General features: G+C 45.7%; 1 protein-coding gene across 1 annotated transcript in view; it reads right to left on the reverse strand.

Moving 5' to 3' along the window:
- Positions 1-4762: 4762 nt before the first annotated feature.
- LOC138667082 (oocyte zinc finger protein XlCOF7.1-like) overlaps positions 4763-12743 on the reverse strand; it is a 56589-nt gene continuing 48608 nt past the window's right edge. Inside the window, exon 8 of the mRNA XM_069755369.1 lies at positions 4763-6218. Coding sequence (XP_069611470.1) covers positions 5377-6218 — 842 coding nt within the window. The 3' untranslated portion in view covers positions 4763-5376. The remainder of the gene's footprint in view (positions 6219-12743) is intronic.

Consider the following 12743-nt stretch of genomic DNA (forward strand, 5'->3'; position numbering starts at 1 on the left):
GGAATATACTCACCCTTGGACGCGCCCTCGGATGCTTCCTTCCTAAGAATTAGCGCCTGTAGGACCTTAGATGACGTCACGGCTTGTGATTGGTCGCGTGACCGCCCATGTGACCGCTCACGTGATTAATCACAAGCCGAGACGTCATCGAAGGCCCTTCAGGCGCTCATTCTTAGGAAGGAAGGCTGCCGGTGAGAACCAGGGCGCGTCCGAGGGTGAGTATATCAATATATTTTTTTTTTAATTCTTTATTTTACACTTAAATATGAATTCCGATACCGATTCCCGATATCTTAAACATATCGGAACTCGGTATCGGAATTCCGATTCCAGATCAGAAGATCGCCGACCTCATGGCCGACCCCACACAGGGGTCAGGTCGGGTTTCATGAAACCCGACTTTGCCAAAAGTCGGCGACTTCTGAATCTGGCCGACCCGTTTCGCTCAACCCTAGCCGTGAGGTCCACGTCCGGAGTCCCCCATCAAAGACAAATCTGATGGAAGACCTCCTGATGCAAGGACCATTCCCCTGCCGCGAGGCCCTCGCGGCTGAGGAAGTCAGTGGCCCAATTGTCCACGCCGGGGATATGCACCACAGATATCACCGGAACCGTTGCCTCTGCCCAGAGGAGGATCTTGGGTACCTCGGCCAGAGCCAAGGAGCTCCGAGTCCCCCACTGATGGTTGACATATGCCACAGCCGTGGCGTTGTCCGTCTGGATCCGGATTGGTAGGCCCCTGAGAATCCTTTCCCAGTGGCGGAGGGACAGAAAGATGGCCCGAATCTCGAGGACATTGATCGGCAGAGTTGAATCCTGCGCCGACCAAAGGCCCTGAACCGTTAGGTGGCGAAAAACTGCACCCCAGCCGAGCAGGCTGGCGTCCGTCATCACCACTTGCCAGTGAACTGGAAGGAAGGATCTGCCCTGGGAGATGAGAGGTGACGTCAGCCACCAGTTCAGAGACCATTTGACCCGAGAAGAGAGTCGGATCGGACGATCCAGGGAGAAGACAGACCTGTCCCACTGAGACAGAATGGCTTGCTGAATTGGTCGCGAAAGAAATTGGGCAAAAGGAATCGCTTCTAATGTTGCTACCATCCTCCCCACAACCTTCATGGCCGATCGGAGGGAGGCCGAGGACACTGGAGCAAGCGTATGTCCCGACAAAGAGTGGATCTCTTGTCTTTGGGAAGGAAGACCTTGGTCTGACGAGTGTCGAAGAGCATGCCCAGAAAGATGATGCGCTGAGAGGGAATAAGGCAGGACTTCTTCCGGTTGACCAGCCACCCGAAACGGGCTAGGGTGTCGAGAACGATGGACAGACTTTCGTGAGCCTGAGAAAAGGATGGAGCCTTGATGAGGATGTCATCGAGGTATGGATACAGAACCAGGCCTCTGACCCTCAAGATGGCCATCAGCTCCGCCATGATCTTCATGAAAACTTTTGGGGCGGTTGCAAGACCGAACGGCAGGGCGACGAACTGAAAATGTTCCTGGATCACCGCAAAGTGCAGGAATCGGTGATGTCCGGGAAATATCAGGACATGGAGGTAGGCGTCCTGAATATCTATGGAACACAGAAATTCTTGAGCCTCCATGGAAGCAATTACTGAACGAAGGGATTCCATCCTGAAGTGTCTCAGACGAACTCTCCTGTTCAGCAAATTGAGGTCCAGAATGGGGCGAACCTTGCCGTCTTTTTTCGGTACCGCAAAAAAGTTTGAATAGAAACCTGTGAACCGTTCTTTTTCTGGGACGGGAACGATTACCCCAGCTTTGAGAAGAGAAGCGATGGCTGCGAAGAAACCCAGAACTAGAGCGCGATCTCTTGGAGGTCGGGATTCGAAGAAACGATCCCGGGGTCGTGAAACGAACTCTATCTTGTATCCCATGCGTCCTCTACTGAGGAGATCCGGACGTCCCTGAAGAAGAGAAGACGGCCGCCCAACCTGGGAGGTGGGCTGGGGTCTTGCCGAGAGTCATGCCGACCATATGTTTTCAGAGGGGAAAACACCTTGGTGTGTTATATCCTTTTTCTCAAGAACTTACCGCCAATTGGACGGTCTCTCCCTCGGTGGATCCCCCAGTTTCCAGGCTGCCCACCAACACGGTCCTTCCACTGTCCGGCGGAGCATCTCTGAAGGATTCTAACGATAGAGTTATAGAATCCTTTGCGAAGTCAGCCTTTGAAGCTGCTGCAGCTGTTCTATGCCCAGCTTTTGCTTCTACTTGGATTTCGAAATCCATTTCCAAATGGACCAAAGAACTCAGTCAAGATATCCTGGACGGGGTGTCACCCGTGCAGCTGGCGGAGCTTGCCAACCAGATTTCCCACGCTGGTGAATACCTGGTCTCCGCCTCTCTGGATGCCGTGTCTTGTGCGGCTCAGGCGTCCAGCTGATGCCATCCGCCGGACCGTTTGGCACAAGGCCTGGCAGGCGGACTTATCTTCCAAAAAGTCCCTTACCAGTCCTCCCTTTAAAGGCTCACGTCTCTTTGGTTCCAAGCTGGACCAAATCATTAAGGACGCCACTGGGGGTACAAGTTCTCTTCTCCCCCAGGCTGAGCCTCGTCGCCCTCCTTCTAGATGGCAATTTCGGTCCTTTCGGCCTTTTCGTCGCTTCGCGGCATCAATCTCATTTTCTCAGCAGCACCAGAGGCCACAGGCACGTCAGGAGAAGAAAACTGTATCCTTTAAGCCCACTCCGTCCTGGCGTCCTCGCTACTCCCAGGGTAGATCCTCCAGGCCCAGGACTGGAAGATCCACCTCGGGTTCTCTCTTTCTCTGGTCATGATTTCCTCGAATTCAGGATGAGGAGCAAAAAACTTGGAAGGTGGTTTAGCCTGTCTAAACGAAACCGCCTGATCTGCGGGTTCCGTAGAGGGATCCTTGATGCCACAGGTTTGCTTTATAGCTCCAATGAGATTCTGGACCATATCCCTCATGGTGGCGATTTGGTTAGAATCCAGCTCCGAAATATCCTCCGAGGGCACATCAGAGAACGCCTCGCCTGACTAGGGAGGAGGATCGGGAGGATGCCGACTGCAGAGGACCGTGTGGTGAGATGGAGCGAGAAGAAGACTCAGACCGTCGTTCCTGTCTGGACATTTTGCAGCTTATGAAGGAGGGCTCGGGCGGAGGCTACTGCGACCCGCTGGCCACTGCGGGGGTCTGCAGAGGTAATCGATCCAGCACGGACACCAGAGTTTAAGACACCCGTGTTAGATCGGCCACCGATTGTGACAGAGAGGAAGCCCAGCCTGGGATGGGGGTATCACTCTCGGGCGGATCGGCCAGGGGATCCTGGGCGGTAGGAACAATCGGGTTGCTGCAGGCCTGACAGAGCGGAGAGGACTGACCTGAGGGAAGTTTTCAGTTACAGGACGAACATGCAAAGTACTTGACTACGGCAGAAGAGGAAGAGTTAGGAGGACGAGAGCGGCCCCCTTTAGAGTTAGACATTTTGAAGGGGTCCCTGAAGAAAATGCCAGCGGGTTAGGGGACAGGGGAGCAGAGGGGGGTGTCAGTCTGCAGTACAGAGCTACTCACGGCAGACGAGAAAACGGATACCAGGTTGCTGCAGGCCTGGAGGAAGCTGTCCAGCTTGCGGTGGATCTCCGGAGAAAGGTAGCGCTCCTGCTGCAATCCGCACAGATGGTGTGCTGTGTCCCCCACAGAAATGAGCGCTCTGGAAAGCGCGGGGCACGATGTGTGTGCCAAGCAGCGGCGTGGAGGAAGGGGCGGAGTTAGCCGGGATGGCGCCGGTGGTTAGAGAGTGCAGGACAGTTTGTCGGGCGGGAGAAAGCCCGCCCGATGAAAGCGGAAGTGGGGGAGCGCGGTACCAGAAGTAGGCCCGGGCCGAAGCCGGGGCCTAAATTGGGAGTCGGTGGCCGAGGAAAGAGCCGCGGCACCGGAATAGTGCGCCACAGTAGAAAAGCAGCGCAACAGCCTGCCAAGGCTGTCCCGCTGTAGAGCAGCCGCCTTGAAAAACCAGCGCGCCGGAACAGTGCGCCGCAGGAAGAAGCGGCACGACAGCCTGTCAGGGCTGTATCACAAGCGCCGGACAGTTGAGAAGGTGGTGCGGCCGTAGAATCACGGCACCGGAGATAGGAGCGGCGCGGCAGCCTGTAAGGGCCCCGTGTCAGATAGAAGGCAGAAGGGCCGCAGCAAGAAGAAACGTGCCTGCCTGCTGCGCAATTGAGGACCACCTTATCCTGCAATCCCGGGTCGTGCTGCTGCAATCTGGGCGCAAGCGACAACCAGGTAATCTGGGAGCCCCTAACAAGACCCCCCCTTTGAAATACCTGGGATGGGATGGGGAAATACTTACCTCAAACCTCCAATGCCGATACTAACCTGAAAAGGGAATGAGACGTCCAGGGAGCTGATGGACCTCCTCGTCTGCGCAACCGACAGGCTCTGTTGGGCAAGTGGGTGGGGGACGGAGCCAGGACCGGACTTCTAAGCACGCTTGTGTGCTAGGCTCTTGGTCCTGGAGAGGAATCTATGAGGATACGGGGTAGCAGTGCACGCCGTACTCATAGTCCGTATTGTGGGACTACAGGTGTGACTGTTCACCCTGTATCCCTCCGGGAAACCTGAAAGTAAATGACGCAGATTGAGGTAGATAAGGGTTTAATGAAAGACCCGTGTCCACCTCCTGACACTAAGCTAAACTGAAGAGTATAATGCCAGTCGGTGGGGTGTACACTGCAGAGGAGGAGCTAACTTTTTAATTTGCATAGTGTCAGCCTCCTAGTGGCAGCAGTATACACCCCATGGTTCCTGTGTCCCCCAATGAGAGGCGATAAAGAAAATGCAACTCTGGTTGATTATTTTTTTTATTTTGGCATTCAATATGTTTTAAATTATTTTATACTCTGATAGATTTTCATGGATGCAGGGATACCAATTATGGTTATTATTACTTTTTTTTATTTCTTTATTTTAAAACGGAGTGAGGGGGGCAGTTTAAACATCTACATTTTTATAACTTTACTTTTTTCTTTAAAATTTTTTTTATTTTATTTATTTCCTTTAGGGTATTTTTTTGACTTGCAATCATTTGCTTACACTATGTACTGCAAAATTATAGTGTTTAGTATAAATCATGATTTCCTTTGAAACTCAGTCTACAGCCTTTAGCGGCCACCAGACTGACAAGGTGACCCATCGGTGGGGGGGATGATGGGCACTGATGAGTCTTTCTATTTAAATGCTGCTTCTAGAGACTGTGTATCACAAATTATAGCTGGCATCTGCAATGTATGGGGCTGGCTCAGCTCCTAAGACCGTTCCTTACACACACCCTGTCTGTGGCGTACATGTAAGTTAGTGTACATGAAGGAGTTAATATACTTAGAAACATACATTTAAAGTTTATCCTGAAATCTGAACATACAAACGGCTTCAGCACTGTGAATTTTCTGATGCTTTACAACATCCAATTTTTGACTAAAACATTTTCCACATTCAGGACATGAAAATGGCTTCTCCTCTGTGTGAATTCTCTGATGTCCAACCAGATGTGATTTTATATTAAAAAAATTTCCACGTTCATCACATGAAAATGATTTCTCTTTTGCGTGAGTTCTCTGATGGTCAATAAGATGTGATTTCATAGTAAAGCATTGCCCACATTCTGAACATGAAAAGTGCTTCATCCCAATATGAGTTCTCTGATGTCTTACAAGATTTGATTTCCTGGCAAAACAGTTACCACATTCCGTACATGAATATGGCTTCTCCCCTGTGTGAATTTTTTGATGGTCAACGAGATGTGATTTGACAGTAAAGCATTTTCCGCATTCCGAACATGAAAACGGCTTCACCCCTGTGTGAATTCTCTGATGTCTGGTAAGATCTGACTTATTATTAAAACATTTTCCACATTCTGAACATGAAAACGGCTTCCCATTTCTGTGACTTCTCCTGTGTGCATAAAAACTTAATTTCTTTTTAAAATGTTTCCCACATTCGAGACAAGTAAATATAATGCCTTCTCTGTCACCTGAAACTTGTTGATCGTTTTGTGATTGATTAGATGAAGGTTTCTTGTGGTTATTGGCGTGAGTAGATAGATCTCTACTGTGACCGGCTCTGGGTATATGTGGAGTAATGGAGCATTCTTCAGAATAATCTTCTGTGGTTTCATTATATTTTACTTCACAATCTGAAGAGAAAAGATACCCCTCCGGGCTTTTGTTGCAGTCATCTGTTAAAAATGAAAAAAATAAACAATTATTTTCTTTTCTTCTTTGGTAAGCATAAAGGCCCCTTCACATTTAGCGACGCTGCAGAGCTGTCACACAGACCGCTCTCCAGCGACCAACGATGCCGGTAACCAGGGTAAACATCGGGTAACTAAGCGCAGGGCCGCGCTTAGTAACCCGATGTTTACCCTGGTTACCATGCTAAAAGTAAAAAAAAACAAACACTAGATACTTACCTATCGCTGTCTGTCCTCCAGCGCTGCGCTCTGCTTCTCTGCTCTCCTCCTGTACTGTCTGGGAGCCGGAAAGCAGAGCGGTGACGTCACCGCTCTGCTTTCCGGCTCACAGCCAGTGCAGGAGGAGTGCAGAGCACAGCGCTGGAGGACAGACAGCGGTAGGTAAGTATCTAGTGTTTGTTTTTTTTTACTTTTAGCATGGTAACCAGGGTAAACATCGGGTTACTAAGCGCGGCCCTGCGCTTAGTAACCCGATGTTTACCCTGGTTACCAGTGAAGACATCGCTGGATCGGTGTCACACACGCCGATCCAGCGATGTCTCCAGGGAGTCCAGCGACGAAATAAAGTTCTGGACTTTATTCAGCGACCAACGATCTCCCAGCAGGGGCCTGATCGTTGGTCGCTGTCACACATAACGATTTCATTAACGATATCGTTGCTACGTCACAAATAGCAACGATATCGTTAACAATATCGTTATGTGTGAAGGTACCTTAAGTACAGTGCCTACAAGTAGTATTCAACCCCCTGCAGATTTAGCAGGTTTAATAAGATGCAAATAAGTTAGAGCCTTCAAACAAGAGCAGGATTTATTAACAGATGCATAAATCTTACAAACTAAAAAGTTTTGTTGCTCAGTTAAATTTTTATAAATTTTAAACATAAAAGTGTGAGTCAATTATTATTCAACCCCTAGGTTTAATATTTTGTGGAATAACCTTTGTTTGCAATTACAGCTAATAATCGTCTTTTATAAGACCTGATCAGGCCGGCACAGGTCTCTGGAGTTATCTTGGCCCACTCCTCCATGCAGATCTTCTCCAAGTTATCTAGGTTCTTTGGGTGTCTCATGTGGACTTTAATCTTGAGCTCCTTCCACAAGTTTTCAATTGGGTTAAGGTCAGGAGACTGACTAGGCCACTGCAACACCTTGATTTTTTGCCTCTTGAACCAGGCCTTGGTTTTCTTGGCTGTGTGCTTTGGGTCGTTGTCTTGTTGGAAAATGAAATGACGACCCATCTTAAGATCCTTGGTGGAGGAGCGGAGGTTCTTGGCCAAAATCTCCAGGTAGGCCGTGCTATCCATCTTCCCATGGATGCGGACCAGATGGCCAGGCCCCTTGGCTGAGAAACAGCCCCACAGCATGATGCTGCCACCACCATGCTTGACTGTAGGGATGGTATTCTTGGGGTCGTTTGCAGTGCCATCCAGTCTCCAAACATCACGTGTGTGGTTGGCACCAAAGATCTCGATCTTGGTCTCATCAGACCAGAGAACCTTGAACCAGTCAGTCTCAGAGTCCTCCAAGTGATCATGAGCAAACTGTAGACGAGCCTTGACATGACGCTTTGAAAGTAAAGGTACCTTACGGGCTCATCTGGAACGGAGACCATTGCAGTGGAGTACGTTACTTATGGTATTGACTGAAACCAATGTCCCCACTGCCATGAGATCTTCCCGGAGCTCCTTCCTTGTTGTCCTTGGGTTAGCCTTGACTCTTCGGACAAGCCTGGCCTCGGCACGGGAGGAAACTTTCAAAGGCTGTCCAGGCCGTGGAAGGCTAACAGTAGTTCCATAAGCCTTCCACTTCCGGATGATGCTCCCAACAGTGGAGACAGGTAGGCCCAACTCCTTGGAAAGGGTTTTGTACCCCTTGCCAGCCTTGTGACCCTCCATGATCTGGTCTCTGATGGCCTTGGAATGCTCATTTGTCTTTCCCATGTTGACCATGTATGAGTGCTGTTCACAAGTTTGGGGAGGGTCTTAAATAGTCAAAAAAGGCTGGAAAAAGAGATAATTAATCCAAACATGTGAAGCTCATTGTTCTTTGTGCCTGAACTACTTCTTAATACTTTAGGGGAACCAAACAGAATTCTGGTGGGTTGAGGGGTTGAATAATAAATGACCCTCTGAAAAGACTTTTCACAATTTAAAAAAAAAATAAACAAAGAAATAACATTCTTTTTTGCTGCAGTGCATTTCACACTTCCAGGCTGATCTACAGTCCAAATGTCACAATGCCAAGTTAATTCCAAATGTGTAAACCTGCTAAATCTGCAGGGGGTTGAATACTACTTGTAGGCACTGTAGATTGTATATTTTTACATGAATCCAGGTGAGAAATTCTCATCTGAAATTGTATTCTACTGAGACTGTGAAACTTTGGCTCCATTTCATCAAGGCTGACAATTCAAGTTGTGCAAAAAAACTGCAACATTTTGCACAGTTTCATGCCAGATTTCTACTAAAACTGTTTGATGAAACATAATTTCACATGTTTCATGTGACTTCATTCCTGGAATTAAAAAAAAAATCTCTGTATTAATGATTTATCTCAGCAGTCTTAGAACTAAAGTACCTTTTACAAAGTGGTCCAGCATCTTTTATTTCTTTTTTTTCTTCTGCCCACACTTTATTTTTGGGGATTTAAACACTTTAGACTAAGTTTGTCCATAACACTGGCCTGCAATTAACCTCTGTCTAATGTATGTGTTCTTTTGCTTGTAATTTATTATTTTCTTCTCATTGGCTACACAGGTATGTCTTTATGCAGCTGCCTAGAAGGCAAGAATCCTAGAGTCAATTCTTCACTGAGGTGAATGGTATTTTGTGGGACTATAAGATAAAGCCGCTAACTAAGGACCTGCGAGGTCCCTGGTTTTAAATCTAGAGAATCTTTTGTTCAACATTCTGCTCAGTTGTGCTCCAGGGCCGCCACTGCTTTTTTATCCTGGGTTACAGCTTCTGATCTTTTGGCAACTTGTTACATCTAAAAACCTTTAGTTTTCAAATAACAATAGAATGACAAGCTGAGAACGAAAACTTTTTATTTCAGCATTTTCAGCCTATAATTGAAGGAACAAGTGCTGCTGACTCAGATACTATAACAGCCCAAAGCAAGACAGATTCATTGCTTCACAAAACACACGAAGGTCAGCAGATTGCATGCAAAGATCTAGTTTTATCAATGTAGATATTCCATAGAAAACAACCATTTTCAATAATATTTACAATATCTACAATGCGTTTAGGTAATTTAAAATTTAAGAAAAATCCTCAATAATTGAATGAAAGCGAGTTTATAAAATGTATGATAATTTGGTATTATATAATCATCACCCTTTATGGGAAATGGTTCAGTAAATGTCTTCCTGTAATGCACATTAGGCTAAAACTGCATGTTCCACAAATGATTGTGATACTATGGCCTGTGCTACACTGTCAGTTAAAATGAAACAGTAGCACTACAAAATTATTTAGGAATAATTGCAGTCCAAATTAATTCATTAGATTGTATGTAAATGGATGAACTTAAGCTGCCATTTAAGGGACTGCTCCAACGTTTAATTTTATTTCCCTGCTGGAGTGGTGCCACCAATCCAAGTTCACTGCACCTAGTATTACACTTACAAGCTGCGGTCTTCTTTTATAGGGGCTGCTCTGGTCGGACTCCAGCAGGTTGTGACCTACTGGATTGCTCCAGTGTTTGCTTGGCGGACTAGAGGTCACAACTCAACATACTGTAAGTCTGTGAGAGCTAGAACAAGGCTAAAATGAGGCTCTCAGACTTATATTCAGAGCTTGAGACAGTTACCTCTGATTTTCGGTCAGTGAGAAGTCACGGTCACAAGATGGCAGGCTGGACCGAAGTGGTGATGGGAAGAGCTAAAGACGTCTGCTGGGAAGTATAAGGCTAGGTGCAAGGAAATTAGATTAGTAGCACCACTACCGCACTAAAATAAAAAAATTGCTGGAGTGGCGCTTTAATATAGAAAATCAATTTGTAGTAATACAAAAAGTTACAGTTTAGCCAGGCCTTAACATCCAGAAAAATTGCTAATAGCTTTACGTTTTATAGGGAATCTATCAATAAGATCAACACCCTCCTCCCTTGCCAGACCTCGTATAAGGGTATGTAGGAAATGTACAGTGGGTATAGAAAGTATTCAGACCCCTTTACGTTTTTCACGCTTTGTTTCATTGCAGCCATTTGGTAAATTCTAAAAAGCTCCTTTTTTCCCATTAATGTACACTCTGCACCCCATATTGACTGAAACAAAAACAGAAATGTAGTAATTTTTACAAATTTATTAAAAAAGAAAAACTGAAATATCACACGGTCATAAGTTTTCAGACCCTTTGCTCTCTATTGAGTAGAAGCACCCTTTTAAGCTAGTACAGCCATGAGTCTTCTTGGGAATAATGTAACAAGTTTTTCACACCTGGATTTGGGGATCCTCTGACATTGTTCCTTGCAGGTCCTCTCCAGTTCCGTCAACTTGGATGGACAGCCATTTTCAGGTCCCTCCAGAGATGCTCAATTGGGTTTAGGTCAGGGCTCTGGCTGTGCCAGTCTAGAATGGTCATAGAGTTGTTCTGAAGCCACTCCTGTGTTATTTTAGCTGTGTGCTTAGGGTGAACCTTCGGCCAAGTCGAAGGTCCATAGCACTCTGGACGAGGTTTTCAGGATATCGCTGTACTTGGCCGCATTCATGTTTCCTTCAATGACAACCAGTCGTCCTGAAAAACACCACCATAGCATGATACTGCCTTACCATGTTTCACTGTTGGGATTGTATTGGGCAGGTGATGAGCAGTGCCTGGTTTTCTCCACACATACCGCTTAGAATTATAACCAAAAAGGCATATCTTTGTCTCATCAGACCAGAGAATCATATTTCTCATAGTCTGGGAGTCCTTCATGTGTTTTTTAGCATACTCTATGCAGGCTTTCATGTGTTGCACTGAGGAGAGGCTTCCGCCGTACCACTCTGCCATAAAGGCTCTACTGGTGGAGGGTTGCAGTGATTGTTGACTTTGTGGAATTTTCTCCCATCTCCTTACTGCATCTCTGGAGTTCAAGCACAATGATCTTGGGGTTCTTCTTTACCTCTCTCACCAAGGCTCTTCTCCCACGCCTGCTCAGCTTGGCTGGATGGCCAGGTCTAGGAAGACTTCTGGTGGTCCCAAACTTCTTCCATTTAAGGATTATGGAGGCCACTGTGCTCTTAGGAATGTTGAATGCTGCAGAAATTCTGTTGTAACCTTGGCCAGATCTGTGACTTGCCAGAATTCTGTTTCTGAGCTACTTTGCCAGTTTCTCTGACCTCATGATTCTCATTTGGTCTGACATGCACTGTGAGCTGTGAGGTCTTATATAGATAGGTGTGTGACTTTCCAAATCAAGTCCTATCAGTTTAATTAAACACAGCTGGACTTCAATGAAAGACTACAACAATCTCAAGGAGGATCACAAGGAAATGGACAGCATGTGATTTAAATATGAGTGTCTGAGCAAAGGGTCTGATTACTTATGACCATGTGATATTTCAGGTTTTCTTTATTAAGTTTGCAAAAATTTCTACTTTTCTGTTTTTTTTCAGTCAAGATGGGGTGCAGAGAGTACATTAATGTGAAAAAAAAATGAAGTTTTTTTTTTAATTCACCAAATGGCTGCAATGAAACAAAGTGAAAAATTTAAAGGGGTCTGAATACTTTCCATACCCACTGTAAATCCATTAACACCTCTACATCTGCAATGTGTTGCTATATCCCTGGGTAATTAGAATTTCTATTCACAAACAAAGGAGGCGTTATGTGGTCTGGACATTAGCAATCACTTAACAAACCTTCCCCTCCCCAGGTTGTTCCATGCCCATCACCAGCTTCTTTAGCTTGATTGATGGCTCACTGTCTGAGGTAAGGCAGCAGGCAAGTATATCAGTGAGCTATCAATCAAGATAAAGAGGCTGGTGATGGGTGGGGAAACAACCCCGGGAAGCAAAGGCTTGTTAAGTGATCTGTCATGCCCGAAGCACTGAATTTCTTATTTGGATATGACTGAAAATGCTAATTACACAGGAATGAAACAACAGATAGAAGATATAAAGACATTGATGGCATTGCATTTCAAATACCTTTATTTTATAAATATATAAAAAGAAAATATATATTTTATATATATTTATATTTTATATGCATATGTATATAAAATATATGTACAGTTAGGTCCAAAAATATTTGGACAGTGGTGCAAGTATTGTCATTTTAGCTGTTTACCAAAACAGAGAAAAGATAGTTATATAATCAATATGGGCTTAAAGTGCAGACTCTCAGCTTTAATTTGAGGGTATTCACATCCTAATTGAAGTAACGGTTTGGGAATTAAATATTTTTAATATGTAGTTGTCTCTTTTCAAATGCACATAAAGTAATTGGACAATTATCTCAAAAACTATCTAATGGGCTGCATTGGCTATTCCTTCATTAATACATCATCAATTAAGCAG

Source organism: Ranitomeya imitator, chromosome 2, assembly GCF_032444005.1.
Source record: "Ranitomeya imitator isolate aRanImi1 chromosome 2, aRanImi1.pri, whole genome shotgun sequence".
Classification (NCBI taxonomy): domain Eukaryota; kingdom Metazoa; phylum Chordata; class Amphibia; order Anura; family Dendrobatidae; genus Ranitomeya; species Ranitomeya imitator.